The sequence below is a fragment of the Callorhinus ursinus genome, unplaced genomic scaffold (assembly GCF_003265705.2).
Source record: "Callorhinus ursinus isolate GAN/ISIS: 27379988/994484 unplaced genomic scaffold, GSC_fseal_2.0 scaffold34, whole genome shotgun sequence".
Classification (NCBI taxonomy): domain Eukaryota; kingdom Metazoa; phylum Chordata; class Mammalia; order Carnivora; family Otariidae; genus Callorhinus; species Callorhinus ursinus.
Genome location: NW_027397096.1, coordinates 11,289,092 through 11,311,645, shown reverse-complemented (window position 1 = coordinate 11,311,645; position 22,554 = coordinate 11,289,092). Strand labels below are relative to the sequence as shown.

Below are 22,554 nucleotides of genomic sequence, written 5' to 3'. Positions count from 1 at the left end.
ATGAAAAGCAGGTGGTTTTCACAAAACTTACTCTTTTCACTTCAAAAATATGTACAAGGAGCCAGAAATTGTATGACAGATAAATGGAATGATGTAAAGTTTCAGAAAAAATAAAAAGAAAAGTCTCAAAGGTTCTGGTCCCAGTCAGATGGAGAGTTAAAAAGGGAAACTGGAAATTCCCATTTCAACTTCCAGGATTAAGCAATTTAATAGTTATCAGTTCAATGCTACAAAAGTTGTTAGACTTCATTTTCAAAAACATACTTTAAAGATCCAAATTCTCTTAAGAAATGGGCAGAATGTTTTTTCTCACTTATCAAAAATAACTTCTAAAAAAATAATAACTTCTTTACATTTGAACCTAGATTTTTAAAATAAAGGAGAAACAAAACAAAAAAAAAAGCCTACCTCAGGCAAGCCTCAGTTCACTGGATCTATGTCACATTGATTTATAACAGTTATTTCTTAGAGGGAAAAAAGCACACACAGATGCAAACAATTACTCTATTTTTGTAGGCAACAAGTGAGGTGGGTGGTAACTGAGAAATTTTTTTAAAATCCTGTCACAATATTCTGCTTTTTCTTAAGAAACCCTCCTCACACAACAAACGTTTGCCACATCAGAGAATTTCCAGGGCCCGCAGCACCACTTTGATTCCAGACCGCTGCAGGCATTAGCAGGAGGTAATTAGGGTAAAAAGTTCAGCCACGATTCCATGTCTAGAGTCCTGCCAGAAATAAATTTCCTCTCTATTCACTGGTTTCTACTGTACCCTCCCTAAGAATCATATTGAAAACATATTTATCTTTGTAGAGTTTGTTCCTCTTCTAATTAACATTACGGCGTTTGGTGTTGAATAATTTCAAGCGGCCCCAAGCGCAGCAGTTTTGTCTGTGAGAGTGGAGGGGGAGCGTTACATTTTGCCTATATTGCTGCTTCATTTGACAAGGGACTCACAGAAGTATGCACTGCGACTGCTTTCGTCAAGCTATCTGGTCATCATAAACTTAACTTTTATTTCCTTGTTTGAGAATGGTGCCTGGACAAAACGGACAGATGCGTTCAGACTGTGTTCTTGAAATTTTTCAACGAAATGAGAAGATGCTAAGAAAACAGGGTTCAAAACGAAATAGGAACTGTTACTTACAACATACAAATTCCTTATATCTCACTGTTTCCCCAGAGAGAAACAGTATCTGTTACATTTGAATAAGTGATAGAACTTAAGTACACCACATGTTTAAACCACTTACAGCACTTAGAGGTTTAAAAAATAATAACTCCAAAGGGACACTCAAAGTGTTGGCTCTTGTGCGTCTCTAACTGCACGCCCCTCCACAAGCACATTCAGCCACACCCAAGCAGGAGGTGCTAATTAATATGCCGGCTATCTCGCAGGAACTCTTCGGGCCTTCTTTTTATTTTTTTATTTGTATCAACATGTAATTTATTTATTATTGATACCTTTATTTTTATTTATTTTTTTATTATGTTACGTTAATCACCATACATTGCATCATTAGTTTTTGATGTAGTGTTCCATGATTGTTTGCGTATAACACCCCATGCTCCACGCAGAACGTGCCCTCTTTAATACCCATCACCAGGCTAACCCATCCCCCCACCCCCCTCCCTCTAGAACCCTCAGTTTGTTTCTCAGAGTCCATAGTCTCTCATGGTTCATCTCCCCCTCAGACACCCCCTCTCCATTCTTCCCTTCCTGCTATCTTCTTCTTCTTTTTTTTAACATATAATGTATTATTTGTTTCAGAGGTACAGGTCTGTGATTCAACAGTCTTGCACAATTCACAGCGCTCACCGTAGCACATACCCTCCCCGATGTCTATCACCCAGCCGCCCCATCCCTCCCAGCCCCCCACCTTCTTTAGACACTGTGTTTGAAAAACAAGATGTTAATAAAATTACTTGAATGCCAAGAAAAACCACTTGCTATGACAATTGTGCCCAACAACAGATAAAAATCAGTTAACATTAAGATTATAATGCACTCAGAAGTCTTTAAAAAACAACAAAAATAAATCTTGCCTCTGGAATAGTATATTGATTGTGGCAACTACCTTACTGAGGAGAGAAAGTTTATTTTTAAATAATAATAATCTGTTTATAAACATAATACTTCAAGTCATTTGTAATTTTTTTTCAAGTTTTTCAGCAGTTTTAGTCCAAAAGGAGTTTTTCCCTACCCTTCAAAGTATCCTAAGTTATGACTAACAGTTTTACATTTAGAAATAAACAAGAAAACTGTGTCCCTCTGTATGATCCTGCACAGATGACAAAACCCAGGATTTTAAAGCATTTAAAAAAAAAATTTCCTACCATTTCACTTAGCATGCCCTTTCAAAGTAACGAGCCAGGACTTCCTCTTTGTCCTTTTTCCCCCTCATGATCTGGATGGCTGGAAGGATTTCTGCCCTCTTTCAGGTAAGTTTTCCAACCAGACTTGTACAACAGTATCCTGTTTTTTACCATTACAATTAGATCTACATTTCTCAAACATAAAGAACTGCTACTAAAAGGTGTTCAAGGGCGCCTGGGTGGCTCAGTTGGTTAAGCGACTGCCTTCGGCTCAGGTCATGATCCTGGAGTCCCAGGATCGAGTCCTGCATCGGGCTCCCTGCTCAGTGGGGAGTCTGCTTCTCCCTCTGACCCTCCCCCCTCTCATGTGCGCTCTCTCTCTCTCTCTCTCTATTCTCCCTCTCTCAAATAAATAAAATCTAAAAAACAAAAATTCAACTACAATGCATTTAAAAAAAAGCGTTCAATAATCGGAATACTAGGAAGAGAAATTAAGAAAAAAAGGAAATTTTTTAAAGCACTACAAATGGAGACAAAGCAAATTCAAGATTTCAAATCCCAATATTTTAAGACAATCTTATAGGACCCGCGGTATCACCAATATAGGAAATGATGCACATTCTACTATACTGTCCTCATTAGATGATAATTCCATATACTGACATTAAATAAAGGCTTGTGGAATAATAAAAACCTAGCTTTTCATTGCATTTACACAACAGGCTATCATATATTCATGATATGCCACCAAATGAAGCAATTTTCTGTGTAATATTGAAACCAAAAGAATACAAATCTTTAGTCAGTATTTATTATGTTCTGTTTAGGGAACATCTGCCTACCTTAAAATCATGAAGATAATTCCTTTATCTTCAAATATTATGTTTTTCTCTTACATTAAGGTCCACAAGACATCTTAAGTTGATTTTTGCATGGTATAAGGTAGAGAATACAATTCTTCATTTTCCATATGAATAACCAAATGAACCATACATGAATCCTCAACTTTATCATAAAAATATGTGAATCTGTGTCTGGACTCTCTATGTATTCAACGAATCTAAATCTTCTCCTTATGCCAACGTAACTTATTTACTGCCACTTCATAAGCTGATATCAAGCAGCATAACCCCACCCACTTCTTCAAAACTGTCCTGGCTACTCTTGGACCTCCATATTGATGCCCATGTACGTTTTATGTTCAGCTTCATTACCTTGGGGTAAACAGGATTCAATCATAAAAGCACTGACAGGGGGCACAGGTTAAAAGGATTCCAACATGCAAGCTGGTGCAACCACTCTAGAAAACAGTATGGAAGTTCCTCAAACAGTTGAAAATAGAGCTACGATACGATCCAGCAATTGCACTACTGGGTATTTACACAAAGATACAAATGTAGGGATCCGAAGGGGTACGTGCACCCCAATGTTTATAGCAGCAATGTCCACAATAGCCAAACTGTGGAAAGAGCCAAGATGTCCATCGACAGATGAATGGATAAAGAAGATGTGGTATACATACACAATGGAATATTATGCAGTCTTCAAAAGGAATGAGATCTTGCCATTTGCAACGATGTGGATGGAACTGGAGGGTGTTATGCTGAGTGAAATAAGTCAATCAGAGAAAGACATGTATCATATGACCTCACTGATAGGAGGAATTTTTAATCTCAGGAAACAAACTGAGGGTTGCTGGAATGGTGGGGGTGGGAGGGATGGGGTGGCTGGGTGATAGACATCGGGTAGGGTATGTGCTATGGTGAGCTCTGTGAATTGTACAAGACTGTTGAATCACAGATCTGTACTTCTGAAACAAATAATGCAACATATGTTAAGAAAAAAGAAAGAGAAGAAGATAGCAGGAGGGGAAGAATGAAGGGGAGTAAGTCGGAGGGGGAGACGAACCATGAGAGACGATGGACTCTGAAAAACAAACTGAAGGTTCTAGAGGGGAGGAGGATGGGGGGATGGATTAGCCTGGTGATGGGTATTAAAGAGGGCACGTTCTGAGTGGAGCACTGGGTGTTATGCACAAACAATGAATCATGGAACCCTACATCAAAAACTAATGATGTAATGTATTGTGATTAACATTAAAAAAATTTTTTTTAATTTTTTAAAAAAAGGATTCCAACAAACAAATTAGAAAAAGACATATAATGCAAAAGGAAAACAAGCAAGACTTGGACAGGCACTTCAGAGGATACTGAAACAGCTTATAAGTACATGTTAAAGTACTAAGTTCATTAGTTATCAGTAAAACGCAAACAAAACCACATGTGATACCAATGTATACCCATCAGAATGGCTAAAATGAAGACCATCAATGCCAAGTTTTCACAAGAAGTACTACAACTGGAACCCTTATGGACTACTGGTAGGAAGGTAAAACACTTTAGAAAACTGCATGGTACGACCTAACAAAGCATAACTTATGATCTAGCAATCCCACTCCTAAGTATATATGCCAAACAGAAATGTACACCAAAAAATGTATACATGTGGACACAAATGTTCACATCAGCTCTATTCACTATAACCCAAACATCAGATTATCTAAATGCCCATCAAGAACACAAAACCCTGCCCTGTCCAACATTACCTAACCACATGATCTAGTAGTTTTTACATATCTCTTGCCACTATACTACTTTACTAATTTTTTTCTCTCTATGATAGAATGCCAGCTCAATTGGTGGGTAGATTTTTGTCTCCTTAGACACAAGTTTCTCAACCTTGGCCCTATTTATTGACATAGGCCGGATAATTATTGTCAGGGGCTGATCTCCACATAATAGGATGTTTGGCGGCATCCTTGACTCTACCCACTAGATAGGACTAGCTCCTCCCCATCTCAAGGTGTAACAACCAAAAATGTCCCCAGGCACTGCCATGTGTCCCTGGGATCAAAATCACCCCCCTTCTACCCTCAGTTCAAAACCATTGCCTTGGATTACTACTGAATTCCCAGATACTGTAAGAGTAGCTGAAATGATATTAAAAGAATATACAGGCGCCTGGGTCAGTTAAGCGTCTGACTCTTGGTTTCGGCTCAGGTCATGATCTCATGGGTTTTGAGACCAAGCCCCTCTCGTCGGGCTCCACACTCAGTGGGGAGTCTGCTGTAGGATTCTCTCCCTCTCCCTCTACCCCTCCCCTACCATGCTCGCACTCTCTCTCTCTCTCTAAAATAAATAAATAAATTTTTTAAAAATATGTTCCTTGTTAGAATAAAAGAGAAAAAACATTAAAGCTTTCTTTGAAAATAGCAGCACAGGTAATCTATAGCAAACATTTTTTATAGCAAACATTTTTAAATCATACACATACAAGGTATGATTTACCCAGAAGCAAGTAAGGATTCCTTACATCTCACTGAAGTGTGTAGTAATTTACTGTCAATTATATCAACATAGCCCTTGATTAAAACATATTTAAAATATATTTAAGTCTTAAAGCAAATTACCTTTCTCAAATCCCAATACTTGGATTCAAGAAAATCACCAAGTAACACAACTAGTGACATTTAACAGGATTTTATTCTGGCTAAATACCACAGAGCTACATCAACAAAATGTTTTTTCCCAAAATTATGCAGGATTACTTGATTTGGAAACTGTCATGGTTCTTCATAATGAATTACTTAATTTTCATCATCAATTTTGTCTTTAGGACAAGCACAACAGAACAGTGATCTCTTTATAGGGCTGATTCACTGTGCACATGCCCTGTTCCACCAGAAGTACAGTAAGCGTGCCTGTATGGAATTCCACAAAGTCAGAATCTATGCAGATGTTCTTTCCCTTTTGGTTTTCCTTTAATTTGCAAATCTTGTAATCTAAGCCTGAAGTTGACCGAACCAACATTTAAACCAGTATAGAAATATCAGCCAAAAACTCAATCTGTTTTCTATTTATATGTCAAGACTGCATCCTTTTGGTGGCTGAAAAAAATTTGTTTTGAAATGATTACACAGAGAAACTGCAAGCCCTTTAGTAGTTTTATGAACTTGTCCTAGATAGAAAGCTTTTCTTTCAAAAGGCCTTTAGTTTCAAATGTAGAGAAGAAAAAAACTTTGAATTAAAAACTCCTACCTTTATGTTTTTAACTATCGATTAAAGTCATCCGAAACTACATGACAGCAAAGTACCTCCCAAAAAAAGACCCCAGTGATACTCAGGGACTTAATACATAAAAATGTGCTTCTTCTACTCCCTTCCTACTGGGAGGGGCAGCAAGGAAGCATTAAAAAGGAGCATGAGAAAATTATCGTGGGTGATGGATATGCTCATTACTTTGGAGTGCTGATTTCATGGGTGTATACATATGTCAAAATTTAGCATACAAGACACTTTAAATATGTGATTTGTTGTATTTCAGCTTCACCTATTTATATATTTATATGTAAATGTATAAATATAGCATGAGCTTCTTTGAGGAATATAAACAAATAACCATTTTCCAATGAAAGTAAAGGGCCCCTGTTCATCAGAAATATAAAGTACTGGGCCGACATGAAGCCTGACAAACCTGTAGTACGAGTACTGGGTAGACTAGGCAGAGCCACATTTCTCCAATAGTCATACAGGCAAAGCTTCCCCAAAACATTACCTATATACATGCATGCATACGTACAAAGATTTGTCCTTCATATAGATGTATATATGAGAAGAAATTCCTGGTAGTATTCCCTGGCTCTTCATATCTTTCTGACTCAAATAATATGAGGTGCACCTAATATGCACCTGACACTATACTAAATACTTGAAAACATTACTTTATTTAATCCTCACAAGAACCAAGCACAGTAGTTATATATCAGCACCACTTTACAAATATGAAATTGAGCCTGAGAACTGTCGAGTAATTTACTAGTTTATGCAGCTAATAATTCAAATCTACGTCAGTGTGACTCCAAAACCTTTGTTGTTTCCAATATTCTACACTTCTTTCCATGGGTTCTTGGAGTATCCGTGAATATTACAGTGCACCAACCTCAGCATAAATGCTTATAGAAAGGAAATTATAGAACCAAAAATGAAGACCAGATCCATTAATCACAAATATCACAATAGGCAGAGTCCTTGTTAGATTAACACTAAAAATGCTGCCACTGAAAGCTCAATGTCATCCAGAATACCATAAAGTCAAAGTTTGCTTTGAAGGCTTTTTTCTTCAACTCTACAGTCTAGACTACTATCTTCTGGCAATCTTTCCTGATACTACATTTCCAGAACTCTGTAAATATTCCTGGCTAACAGCTCAGGAGAAATAAATTTATAGATCTGTACATGTAACAAGAAACTGTGATGATTTTCCACAAAGAGGTCATCAGAAAGAATCCAAATGTATACTGTAGCCCAAAATAAGGTTAGAGCAACACAAATTTAGTAAAAAGATAAAGTGAGCTACACATCTAATGTTAAATTTTGTAGTAGCTATATTAAACAAAAGTAGAAATAAACAGGTGAAATTAATTGTAATATATTTCAACATAATATAGCCACAATATCAGCATTTCAATCGGCACCAACCATGTTTAAGTTGCTCAGAGCCAAATCTACTTGAATAGCTCAAGAAGAGAATTTCTAGTCAGTCAATACTTAAGTATACATATCCTAAAGAAAAGTGGTAACACGTGAAAACATCCAAGAAAAAGAGGTAACATTCTCTCAACTCCTTATAATGATGGGATTTCAATACTTGCTTTCTGAATAAAGGCTCAAAACAGTATGGGTTCATTCCCCAAGGACTTCTATTAAAATCAGGCAGAACCACCATGATAAGAACTAAATGTAACTCTTGGAAAATATACATGTCTGCAACACTGCTACATGAAACATACACGGTAGTAAAATGGCAGGAGAGATGGGTTCCATTTTATTAAAATTTGTGGCTAATTTTTGCTTTCGAGAACAAGCCTTTCATAAATGCTTTCTTCTTTGCCTTACCACCATTCTCTGACACAAAATCTTACAAAGCTAAACATGAGATCCTTAGACCTGGTGACAGCACATGATGGTCTACTTTAAGCTTTAAGCTTTCTATTTATGATCAATAATTTAAAATATATATATTAATGGAAGATATATACAACGAGATAATGTGCATGAGGTAACACTAATGATCACTGTTAAATGAAAACACACCATAAAATATTAACAAAAGTAAAAAACAAGCAAGGTGCAGATAAGAATGGTGTGATCCAAATATTTTTACAAATGTGTTTGTGTGTGTATATACGGCCATCTCTCAATCTCCAAATACCTTTTAAAAATAATATATATCGACAAGGAAAGCAAATGAAATTGTTCCTGAATTGCACTATAGCATAACTAAGAAAAAGAAAAACCAATAAATTTAAGCAGCATTTACACAGGGGAATCAGAAATATTCAAAATCGGCAGAGCCTTCTCCTGAACTGGCCCGGAGCTGAGCAGGGATTACTTGGAAAACAAGTAGAGAGTGCAATGGTCCTATTAGTGGCAGAACAGAGATAAAATCACCTAGGATTTATTCCCAGACGCAAGGAGTCTCACCTAAGCAGGGAATTACTAGAAACAAGGTCTCAGATCAGTTGGAACAAAGTGCTGGCAACTAAGGAATCAAAAGAAAGGGGCTGAGAACAAGTGCAGGACCAGAGATGCCAGTCAGAGGGAAAGTGTCAGAGAGGCATCAATCACAACAGACATGGTATGTGTCCTCAGGAACTTCATGAGAAAGGAAGGATGGAAGAAAGCAGCTGAAGGTAAAAGATCTTGTCAGAAAACAAGAGGAAGGACTGAAGCCATTGCCCCAATGTGCCATTTATTAAAGACTCCCTATACTACACCAAATCTACAGAAAAAGACACACTCCCACTAGGAAACCAGACAAAGCACCTGAACCCCTCCAAACCACAACCCCTAACCTCTATAAAACTGATTGTTAAAGCTGCCCCAAAAATATACTGAACAGAAAAAGGAATAATAACATTCACTCTAAACTACTAGAAGAAAAAAACAGAATTTTATCTTAATGAAAACATCCCCCCCAAATCCCACAAAATAAAAAACTATAACAAGTACAAGGTAACCACCCAAACATGCGTCACTCATTCAGTGACTTTAATTTGTTCCTGAAAACTGCCACTAAATGGAAAGGCATCAGATGGAAAATCATTTCCATTACTTTTAATGGGAAAACCTGTAATGAGTTCTATTCCAGTCCATATTTTCACAGAGAAAAAGATATTAAATACTAAAAATGAGTTTACATGATAAACATTACTCTGAAAGTAAATATAGATTGTACTTTAATTATAAAACAATGAAAGGTTATCATACTAGTCAAAGTAGAAAGACTTGTGTATAAGTGGTTGTTGATAAAGAAGGGCATCACGGTGTCATTTCTTTGAAGGTGAATCTCCTTTCTGGTGATCTACTTTCAGGTGGACATTCAATATCAAAATCAGGCATGTTTGATGAGAATTATCTTTTCCTTCATACTATGATACTAAAAATTTTTAAAAGCCTGACATAGCCATAAAAGAGGACTCTGTATGTAAAAAAAATAATAATAAAATAAGGTGTAAGCTTGACTGACTTCCGACAGTTTGTCTCCATTTAATATACCACATACATTTTAAGTTTCTCAAGTATCACGACTACTTCTCATGACATGATGTAATTTCCTAGAGTATACAGCCAGGTCAATCGTTAGCTAACTCTAAAGAAAATCCCCTTTTTAAAATTCTATTTCCAGCTAACTCTAAAGAAAATCCCCTTTTTAAAATTCTATTTCCATTTTCAATCCTCTTTATAAAAAAGACCATCTTTTGCTTAATGATTTACGTTTTTTTCCTTTGCTTCTCTTTTATCTACACCATTCTCCTCACCAATTTTTCAACCTTTTGGGGGATTCATGAATCCTTTGCTCTCAAATCACACATTAAAATAAAATTACAGCAGAGGAAAAACTGATTAGGACAAAATAAAAGCTAAAAGCAAGAGTGTTTTCAGACCAGCATGGCTGACGGGAGCCAAGTGCCCCAGAGCCGCCCAGAGAACACGCGGCTGGACAGCGAGTATAACTGGGGTGGCCTGGAGCCTAGTGACACCAGTTCTTGGCAGCACAGGAAGGTTGGTGCCCAGCCAAGACCGAGACTGGATCTGTGGGGCAATGCCAACTCGGAGGGTTTGGAGTCAGAGAGCTGGCCTAGATGAAGCGTGCGGAGCATTAGCGGGAAATGGAGGCCAAACGCGCTAAAAAGAAGACAGACATGGGCGCCATGAAACTGGGACCCCGGAAGCTGGACTGAACGGCTGGTGTGGGTGCTTCCGGCCGTGGAGAGCAGGCCCCGCAGATGTATTTCGGATGTATTTATCGTGTGAACCATGTGAGCCTGGCTGGCCCAGGCATGTATCTCACATGTTCATGATGGGAGCCACAATACTTTTTTTTTTTTTTAAGATTTTATTTATTTATTTGACAGAGAGAGACACAGCGAGAGAAGGAACACAAGCAGGGGGAGTGGGAGAGGGAGAAGCAGGCTTCCCGCCGAGCAGGGAGCCCGATTCAGGGCTCGATCCCAGGACCCTGGGATCATGACCTGAGCCAAAGGCAGACGCTTAACGACTGAGCCACCCAGGTGCCCCAGCCACAATAAATTCTATTTCACAAAATAAATCAAATAAAATAAAGATTATTCCCAAACATATAGAAGCAGTGACTGTGAACACACAAGAGTCATCTTCTCACTAGGTATATACATAAATGGTTAATATGGTTCATGTGTCTATTGCTGTATGACAAACCACTAGAAATCATAATGCTTTAGACCAATAACTGCTTTATTTCCAATGACTCTATGGATTGGGTAAGTGGTGGTTCTGCCATTCTCTCCTGTGCTCATATTCCACCTTCTGAGGTGGCTGAGTATTGGGCTCATCTGGGAAAGTGAGAATGGTTAAGTGTCTCTTCCCATGTGGACTTTTGCCCTCATAAAATGTTGGTGATGGTGACTTAACATAGGAACCCCGGCAGGCAAATATCTATCAAGCATGTGATTATGGTATGTTTCCTGACAGATGAGTTAAAGCAAGTCCCACAAACAAGCTTGGATTCAAGTGAAAAGAATGAAATCTTGCCATTTCAGCGAGGTGGATGGAACTAGAGTGTATTATGCTAAGTGAAGTAAGTCAGTCAGAGAAAGGCAAATACCATATGATTTCACTCATATGTGGGATTTAAGAAACAAAACAGATGAATATAGGGGAAGGGAAAGAAAAATGAAATAAGATAAAGGCAGAGAGGGAGGAAAACCATAAGAGACTCTTAAATATAGGGAACAAATGAGGGTTGCTGGAGAAGAGGTGGGTTGGGGGTGAGGTAACTGAGTGATGGGCATTAAGGAGGAAACTATTAAGGACTAGAAATTATTGTTTTGATTAAGCTGCAGTGGCAGCTTCACCTGAAACCATATGTAGAAATATTACTCTTAATTCATATTCAATTACCCTGTGTTGTGTGAAAGCTCCATTATACCAAGAACAAAAAGGAGAAAGTTGTATGGCTTTTCAAGAACCATTACATACCCTAAGTCAATACTGCTTATCGCTTACAAACAATAATGTTTATTTAGCAATTAAAGATTTGCAAGACAAATCTGTATTTGTACAATAAGCAATTACAGATTTGAAACAATACTATGAATCAGAAAGTCACAAACTCAGAATGGTCAAATATTAAGATATGAAAGAAGAGTTAACTGAATTGAAGATTGAGAATTTTTTAAAAAATTGGTAATGTATAATGTACATCTGGGTGGCTCAGTGGGTTAAGCGTCCAACTCTTGATTTAGGCTTAGGTCACGATCTCAGGGTCCTGAGATGGAGCCCCACATCAGACTCCATCTCAGTGGGGAGTCTGCTTGACATTCTCTCCCTCTCTCTCTGACTCTTTCCCCACTCTCTCTCTCTAAAATAAATAAATAAATCTTTTTTAAAAATTGGTAATGTACAAAATGAAACCATAATGAGAAACCACTACATACTTCTTAGAATGACTAAAATTAAAAAGACTGATAAAGCCAAATGTTGGTGAGGAAGTAGAACTAAAAATCTCATATACTGCTGGTAGGATTATAAAAATAAGACAACCACTTTGAAGAACATACTCCTAACATGTGATTCAGCCACTCTACTCATAGGTATTGGTCCAAAAGAAAAGAAAGCATATGTTTATACAAATACTTGAAAATTATGTTCATAGCAGCACTATTTGTAAAAGCCAAAGCCTACAAAACAACTGAAATATCCATTAACAGGTGAATGGATAATCAATATTCATGATATGATACTAGTCAGCAATAAAAATGAATGAGCTATTGATAAATGCAACAACATGGATGAATTTCAAAATAAATAGGCTACATAACAGAAGCCTGACCAAAGATGCTGTATGATTCCATCTATATAAACATTCTAGAAAATGCAAACTAACCTATTGTGATAGAAAGTAGATCAGTAGTCATCTGAGGAAAAGGAGCCAAGAGGGAAGAGTTATAAAGGGACACAAGGATTATTTTGGGGGTGATAAATATGTTATCTTGTTTGTGGAGATGGTTTCATAGGTGTATACATATGTCAACCATAAAATTGTACACCTTAAGTATGTAAAGCTTATTTTATGTCAATTATACTTCAATAAAGCTGTTAAAAGTGTGTACACACAGGTTTTTTGGTACAATTTATGATTCTAAATGGGGAGTAACGTCAGTATATCAAGGAAACTGTGTTAATAAATAAAACTGACAGCATTTTAATTTTTTGTGCTACTATAACAGCAATTGAATACAAAGTACATTAGCTCAGTTGAACACAGAAAACCAGGAGGAATCAGGTTCTTCGTGGCTCAGTTTGACCATGTACTCAGGCTACAATGTACTTAGAACTTGTTTCTATATGGTCTTTGTCCATTTTGCTCTTTTCTCCCTGTCTCGACTCTTCCTTACACCCCTATTCCAACAAAGTATCTTCACCTTCCCTTTTCAGTAAAATTATTTACTAGTGATTTTTTATTAGTATTAACATTTTTATTTAAATTCCTAACTTTTAATCAGGATTATTGCTCTGATTACAATACGGCATAAATTTCCGCCACACTTGTTTTCCCCATAAACTCTGCTTTAGTGTGAAATTTTACTGAACATAAGCATGCTGTTCCTCCAAATACACTCTGTATCGTCTGCACCCTGCTCCCTGCCTTGGGAGACTGACCCCATACAGTACGGATTGCTTCAGTGGGATCTTGGAACCTTCAGAACTCAGCCTCTGGCTTTTGGCTGGGTTCAACCTGAGGGAGCCATCTACGGGAATGAAAGTATGGCTGGAATACCCTTGAGTGCTCCACTGTCAGGTAATTACAAGTACACCAAATCCTTCCACCAGAGGTTCTGCATGTGACCCTTTTGATAAGGCTCCACCTTTGCAGGTTCTGCTAATGGCTCTCTCCCCTTGTTAGAAATGGTAAAAGGTCTCAGCTCCCACATGTTTCATTTTAACTTTCCTCAAATTACTCAATTTGAGTATTCATCTGTTTCCAGCCAGGATCCTAACAAAACAGGTTTTCAGGGATACATACAGCATATAATAGCAAGTAAGGAAGTTCTTTAAAAATTAAGTCAACATTCCTTTGGTTTCGTCACTTACATGCAACCATTTTGGTGGGCCTTTTGAGATTTGTACCAATTTCAGGATCACAAGGAACTATACAGGAATGTCTGTCAATATGACCTTACAACACACCACTTAGGAGTGTCCATAGTTCAGGTACTATTTTTTAAAATAAACATATTTTAAAAACTTTCCATGGTTAAAATATTACATAATAATATGTGTCTCAGTTTACAGATTTGTCCACCATGTGTTTTAAAACTTTGTGTGAGCCAAGTGTGTAATATTCTGGCTCTCTGCCTTCCCCCTATAGGAAAATTAAAAATTTGCTTTAAGCAAGTAAGTGAATATGGTAAATGCTGGATAATTAACATTCATGCTAGTGACTTTTGTTTACTAAAGGCAGTGCAACATTTCAAGATATATAAAGTATATCTCTAAGCCACATGAGAGAAAGTACTTAAGTAGTAAAAGTAATGTCATCTTATTTCCTTAAGATTTCATTATATCCACAATCAGATGAACAGGGTATACTTTGATTAATACTAAAGTCCAGAGCCCTATGAGCAATCCATGATACTGGATACCCAACAATGCTGATCCATTGCATTAAAAACTTCTGTGCCAATGTGGCAGCTCTGATAAATGGTATTTCGAAGATGTAAAAGCCCATTCTCTGAAAGCAATAAAGAGAGCCACAGAGCCATACAGAGAACCGGAAGAAAATGCAGAACACCCACAGGAGTGAAAAACACCAGAGATGGGCAAGTGAAAGACTTCGTCCTTGAAGGAAGGCCAAGGAACTGTTTGGAAAGCCCATGTATTAAAGCACTGAAAACTGGAAGAACAGTATAAATCTCGTGTTTGCGTCTGCAGAAGTTAATACCAGCCCAAAATGTGATTTCATCAGACCTCATGAACACAACAGGATGAAAATTAGTCAAAACTCAAAATACGTGCTATCATATATAACATCATCTGTGACATTTCATGACAAAAAGAAACATTGCATACCTATTATCCCAAGTAATCTCCCTTCTGGTTTTCATTAACAAAACTTTTATTTACTTTATACACAACTTGAAATAAAGTCTCTTCAGTAACACTTCAGGACACTGAAACAGTGCTTAACCTCTACCTAAATAACTACTGCTTTCAGGCAGTAGCTAGCTACCAAATACCAGTCCCATGGAATTCTGCTAATCCAAGATGACTCTAGCAGTCTGCAACAAAACTGCAAAAAATTAATACTGTGAACTAGCTGTATTATAGTTAATGAACAGTCCTTAATTTTCAAATTAAGTCTTTATTCTTATTTAGCTAGTACACTTACTTTCTTTTTCAAGGTGAATTTAAGATGATAACAGATATTTCTTTGAATATTAGTAGGAAACCTGCCCTGTCTTGTTATTACTTTGTTTTGGACAAAGGCTGGTACTGCACTTCGTTAAATAAGAGTGTTTCTTGGCCTTGGCAACCGCAGCACAATGTGGTTCAAGATTCTGCCCAAGATGGGTGTTATGGCTTGTTCATTCTTGGCATAGCCACTATGCACATCCACAGGTTCACTGATGGGGGCAAGGAAGAGAGGGTTGCCCATTATTCATATTATTGGAGTCTGATAGAAAGAGATAAGGCCTCTCTGGAATTCATCATTATTATGTGTCAAAGGACTTGGAGAACATCGATTAAGGAAGCATTTTCCTGGTTAATGAAAAATAATTCCTTTATGCTCATCTACCCCTTCTAGAAGGTTATGCAATAATGTAGTGCATAATAAAAACAACAAAAACAATTTTTAAGTATTTCTTAAATTAGCTAGTTCTATTTTCCAATGTCCATGTCCTTTGTATATGACTGCTATCATGCAAAAGAGATCCCCTTCGCATTTACTAAACAATGTGTTCAAATGAAGAAAAAACAAAATCAGGGAGGTCCCTTTACACTCTGAAAAATTCCAACTAAGTAGCTGCGTAACGGTATGCATCACACTGTTTAAAACAATAAAAGTAAAATCAACAACAAAAGTATATTCCACTTCTGGGATGCCTGGGGGACTTAGTCGGTTAAGCGTCTGCCTTCAGCTCAGGTCATGATCCCGTGGTCCTGGGATCGAGTCCCACATAGGGCTCCCTGTTCAGTGGGAAGCCTGCTTCTCTCTCTCCCCCATTTGTGCTCTCTCTCCCTCTCTCTCTAATAAATAAAATCTTAAAAAAATATATATTCCACTTCTACAGAAATACTGAGACAAAATATGCACATAACAAAAAGTCTCCTAAGAAGTTACTGTTTAAGTAAGTATGTAAGTACAACTTACTTGCTACATTTTAAAATAATTCTTTATTAACTCTAAAAATAACTGGCCCGAAAACAGAAAAGTAAATTTAATACATGAACAAGAAGGTAGAGCACCCTAAATGCAAAGGCATGTTCCATCTATAGACCTGGCAAATGGGCAAAGGTCTGGGTCCACAACTGTGATTGAACCTCACTTAATTTTGGTTTCCTCATGGATAAAATGAGGATAATACAATCTCCTTCCAGGCTTGTTTTAAGATTAAATGATGTAACATAGTAGAAAATATTTAACAAACCTAATAACATAGTAGGCATTCAACATTTGCTTTCCATTCCCCAGTGCTATATTAGCACAGTCAACAAGCATATGCCTCATAAAAATTTTGGGTTATAACTTTTTTTTAAATCTCAGAATCTGGAAAACAGATTCTAAAAGAATTGACCTAAACTAGATTTCTCTGTTATTATATTCAACTTTGGAGTTATTAAAAAGTGTCTAGTCTATTCAACATTACCATCTGCTAACCTACTGCCCACTTAGAATAACTCTTAAAATATATACATACTCACAAAGCACTAGCTCAGATTAGAGGATATTCTATTCACCAACAATTGTAACACTTGCAAGAAATGTAACACAATCCTACATGAAAATGTCCTTCTTGAGACTATAAACAGTCTAACAAAGATGCTACACACAACAGTTGTTTATTGTAATAACAATAAATAAGTGAAAACAATATGAGTATTTCCTGCCATTGTCTTCCATTAGAAAGAAAGGTATAAAACAAGAGAGAAAAAAAGACAGCATGCAGGCAAGAGAGAGCTTTTACCCAATAAAAACAGGATATATCATGCTAGAAGTTACAGTCCATGAAATGACTTATGAACTTAATTCAAAAGTATCTTTGCATTTATTCATCCATAACAACTCTTAAAACAACCCAGCAAATGATACTAACATATAAAAGTCTCTTACTAGAATGATTCCTCTACTATGAAATAATTTAAGGAGCAGAAATGAGAGGAGGAAAATAAATATCTACAATAGACTTTTTTTAAATAGGCAAATGCTATTTTAATTAGGACTAAATTCACTGCCCTTGTGGTGATTAATTTTATATGTCAATAGGGCTAGGCCACAATAACCAGATTTGGTCAAATAATATTCTAGACGTTTCCGAGAAGGTAGTTTTTACATAAGATTAATATTCAAATCAGTAAAGTTTGAGTTAAGCAGATTATGCTCCGTAATGTGAGTGTGCCTCATCCAATCAGTTGAAAGTCTTAACAGGAAAAAAAAGCTGACCTCCTTGGAGGAAGAGACAATTCCATCTTTGCACTGGAATTGCAACTCTTCCTCAGTGTCTAGATTCTGGACTTGCCAGTCTTCACAGTCATGTGAGCCAATTTCTTAAAATCTTAATCTCAACCTCTCTCTCTCTCCCTCTCTTTCTCTCTCCATACAACCACACAGATATATACCCCACATCATACTGGTTTTGTTTCTCTGGAGAACCCTAACTAATATGACCCCCATACCATTAAATTTATCCCCAATAAATGATCTCATCACCAAATGCATATAATCACCTTATCCTTCCTTTTTGCCTTATTTTTTTTTATAAAGTGATACCTCAATAAATGATTCTTGTAAGAACAAAAACAACCTTCTTAATCATACTAACATTAGCAGGGTTGATAAGGAGTTGAAAATCTTTCAAAAACTGCAAACCCAACTCAGCAGGTGGGTGAATGCCTTCCACAAACACATCTTCTCGTGGGGTTTCCACAGGTCTATATGCACCTGAACTACAGATGACTAAACATTAGGAAAACTGAAGTCAACAAAGTTTCCCTTTACCGTAGAAGCTTACCCTCTTTGTGGCTCCCACTCTTGCTCAGCACCTGTCAACACATCAGTTCTCTAATTCTCATGCTGGCTTGACTATGGTATTGAGTCCCTCTAGTGATATTATTATTTCACTTTTTGCATCTTTTCAACTCCAGAATTTCCATTAGGGAGGGGCTCTATTTGTTGAGTCATTGTTACCAAACTTTCTTTAATTTTAGAAACACGACTCATCTACCTCTTAGAACATATTTTAAATCCTTATCTGTAAAATTTAACATCGAGAGACTAACAGAACAGTTTCTACTGCCTCCCTTTTTTCCTCAACGTGCCACACTTCCTTGTTTCTTGGAATGTGTCCTAACTTTATGTTGAAAACTCGACATTAAAATTATATAAATATAATATGGTATTACAACTCTGTAAATGTCTTCCTCTACAACGTGCAGTTAGTTACTAATATCTCCGCTCAGTTTTACTTTTCTTTATTTCTTGTTATTTTAAAGCCTGGTTTCCTAGGGTTGCCCCATGTCTATGCAGCTCAGTGGTTAGTCAATGATTCAACAGAGAATTTACTCAAATACTCAATAAAGGCTGTCATCCTTTCCAAAAGGATGTGTGTGTGGGTAGGGTGCCACATTCAACATTCAGAACAGTTTCAAGGCTCCCAGATTTTAGTTTGGTCTCCATAAAAGTTACTAAGATAAAAAACACATAAACTAAAAAACATTTTTCTTAATGATGCTAATCTTTTATTTCAAGACTGAATTCTGATCTATTGCTTGTTTTCTTTTGTCTCTTGCTATCACCCTGCATATGAGAAAACAGTAAACAGAGAAATAACAAGGCCAGAGCCACAGGAAACCCTAAATATGTTTTTAATTCCTTTCTCTTCTCCCTTGTAAGAGCATTGTCTTATGGTAACAAAGATTTTAAGATACCAAAATTCACTCTCTGAAATAACAATACAAATTTTTAATAGTGGTTCAAAGAATTTTTTAATTTCCTTACCCAGAAGATCCAGTGCTCTTACAAACACCAAGGAGAGGCCTTTTTTCAGCAAAGTTGTCACACTTTTGAGTACCTGAGAAGGAACATAAAATAAAACTTTGAGAAGGATTCTTTTATATTTTCCATTATTTTCATGCTCTCAAAATATTTGCAGCTAAAGAGACAGCAAAACATTCATTACAAATTGACATAATACACTTGAACAAAAACAGAACAGCTTTAAATAAACCTATAACTATTTTTAAAATTGAACCAGCATTTAAAATATCTTTTTTAAAAAATTGGCACCAACTTCAACCTTATACACATTCTCCATGAGATCAGAAACCTCCCCCAACTCCACTAACTAATTACCTAAGACTAGTATAATTTTCATGTCAAAATGAAAGGGAATTATTTAAAGGGAAGTAAGGACAGAAAAATTATAAAATTACAGGCCATTATCAATACACATAAATGCAAAAATCCTTTTAAAAATAGTAAACTAAATAGCAATATATTAGAAAAAAATCTCATAACAAAGTTGGATTTACCCAAGTAATAATTTCACATTACAAAACCTACTAATGTAATTCGTTATATTAGCATTTCAACAAATGCCAAAAAAGCATTTGATTCTATACCTGGTCATGATAAGAACAAAAGAAAACAACAAGAATAAGTTTTCTTTTCCCAATGATTATTTACAAAATATTCTATAACAAAACTGTAGGTAATGCTTTAGAGCATTCCCATGAAAATCAGTAATAACACAAGGATACCCAATTAACTGTTCTTATTCAACCCTATACTGGAAGTCCTAAACAGGATAATGACAATAAATGAACTCAACAATATTACTGGATATAAAACCAATATAGTAGCAACAAGCAGAAGAATAAAGTCAGGAAATACAAAAAGGCTCAGAACCACATAAAAAGATGCTCAACCTCACACGTAAGAGAAATTCCACTTAAAACTAGAAATTCTACTTAGAACTATATTGAAAAACTATATTGAAATTTGCTAACTTTTTAGAAGTGAAAATGGTACTATGGTTATAATTTTAAGATTCTTTGTCTTTTGGAAATAAATAATAAAATATTAACCAATAGGCTGGTATGATATCTGGGAGGGAATAGTTCATAATATTCTGGTTGAAGGAGATAGATGCTAATGAAATAAGATTAGCCATAAAATGATGGGTAATAGGTTCTTAGAGATTGTTATATTTATTTTACTACTTCTAATAAGTTAGAAATTCTCCGTTAAGAAACTTTTAATTATACTGATATACACTGACCTTTACATAAGATCTTCTCAAAAAAATCCAAAAGTTCTGTAAAAATCTCTGACCATATCAATCAAAATTCTAAATGCAAATAGTCTTTAACAGAGAAATATCACTGCTAAGGTTTCACCCTACACATATACTCAGCCATGAGGAAAATAACTTGAATACAAAATTATTCACTACAGCATTGTTTGTAACAGCAGAAGACTACGTTCCAAATATATAATGAAGTATTTCCTACAGCTATAAAAAAATAAATGTATACTCTATGAAAACATGAAATGAAATCCAAAATATAAAGTGGAAAAATACATATACAAAAATAGAAAGATACAGAATACTATTCCCATCTTTTGTATAACATGGAGAAAGAAAGACTTATTTGCATATATACATACCTACACACTCTCTAAGGATACATAAAAAATCCTAACTAATGGTCACCTATGGGAGGGAAAATGTAAAAAGCAAAAGACAGGGAACAAAAATTGGGAAAAAAGTTTTCATTGTCCATATACTTTGTACTTTTTAGTTTTCAAACTATATGAATATTATTAACTTCCCCCAAAATTTTGCTTTGTTTTTAAATAAGGAGACAAATGCCAGAAGAGACAAGTAAGTGGCTTCATCTCTGAGACAAGCTAGTAGACTGAAGACGCACATTTCATTTTATCCCTTCTGAAAATTCCAGTTAAAGTACATTAAATCAAGCAGGGTTGAAAACTATATAATAAAATTTGTGGGCAACAAATTTTGGAAATAGATGAGTAATGACTAACTTAGCAGCCCTAAGTAAAAGTTCAAGCTACTGCTAGGGAAAAAAAATAAAATGAGACTCAAATGATTTGACAACTGATTACATTAGGTACACCTGAGATTTATCCTGATACAGTTAGGAGATTATAAAGAAGCTTGTGAGCTTTCTCCAGAGAATTTAACAAGTCAGTCCATGAAGAAAGACCAAAAGACACTGTCAATCAGAAGGCTCCAACAAAGAGCACAACCAAAGCACCAAACAATAAATTAAAAATTGACAAACGAAACACAGAACTTTTGATCAGGTTTTTAGTTTGCCACTTACAAATATGTGCAGACAAGGAAAACAATCATCTGCAAGGGGCTAACTCTATACAGGAAAAAAAACATTACATACATACACACACACACACACACACACACACACACACACCCCACTAATAATTTGTAAGATACAAGAAAAGATATTTTAGGCATGGAACAATATGAGAATACAATGAAAAATGGACTCTTGGAGAATAAAAGGGAGCTCCTAGAAATTAAAAAAAACAAGGGAGATTATTTAATAAACTCAACACAAGGGTCAAAGGTAAAATTCAGAAAATTTCTCAAAGAGTAAAAACACAAAAACTAGAGGAAAACAGCATTAATCTACACACACACACACACACACACACACACACACACACACACAAACACAATATGTTACAGGTGTTCCTCAAAAGTCCAATTTATAGATAGGAGAAAAGGGGAAAAAAAAGAGAAGAAAATAGAGAAGAAGAAATCATCTATGAATTATTCCGAAAATTTTTCCCAGAACAAAGAATATAACTTTATAAGCCCTTTGAAGGTCTGGAACAATAGATTCAACAAACCAACCCCAATGTGCATCGTTTCAGGATAGTGGTAACAAGAAGTTTCTACAAGCCTCCATGGAGAAAAAAACAGGCTATTTACAGAATCAGGAATTCCAATAGCTGCTCTAGGTATTACATAATATCACTATTATGTAAACCTACAACTAACCTCATATAGACTGAATGCTTTCCCCCTGGGGTCAAGAACAAGGTAAGAATATCCACACTCATCACTGCTATTTAACATACTACTGGAAGTTCTAGCCTAAGCAATAAGACAAGAAAGAAAGAAAAACGGTATACAGATAAAAAAAGGAAGAAATAAAATCCCTGGGTACTAATAATATGACTGATACATAGAATCAAAACCAAAACCAAAATCAAAACAAACAAACAAACAAAAACCCTAAAGCTAATAAGTGAGTTGGTCCAGCAAGGTCACAGGAGACAAGAGCAACATACAAAAATCAACTGTATTTCTTTTTTTGTTTTTAAGATTTTATTTATTTGAGAGAGAGAGAACACAAGCGGGG

The 22,554-nt window shown here is 36.0% G+C and overlaps 1 protein-coding gene across 1 annotated transcript in view; it reads right to left on the bottom strand.

Annotated features, from left to right (window-relative positions):
- BCAS3 (BCAS3 microtubule associated cell migration factor) overlaps nt 1-22,554 on the bottom strand; it is a 574,861-nt gene that overhangs the window by 468,498 nt on the left and 83,809 nt on the right. Inside the window, exon 7 of the mRNA XM_073879584.1 lies at nt 19,136-19,208. Coding sequence (XP_073735685.1) covers nt 19,136-19,208 — 73 coding nt within the window. The remainder of the gene's footprint in view (nt 1-19,135; nt 19,209-22,554) is intronic.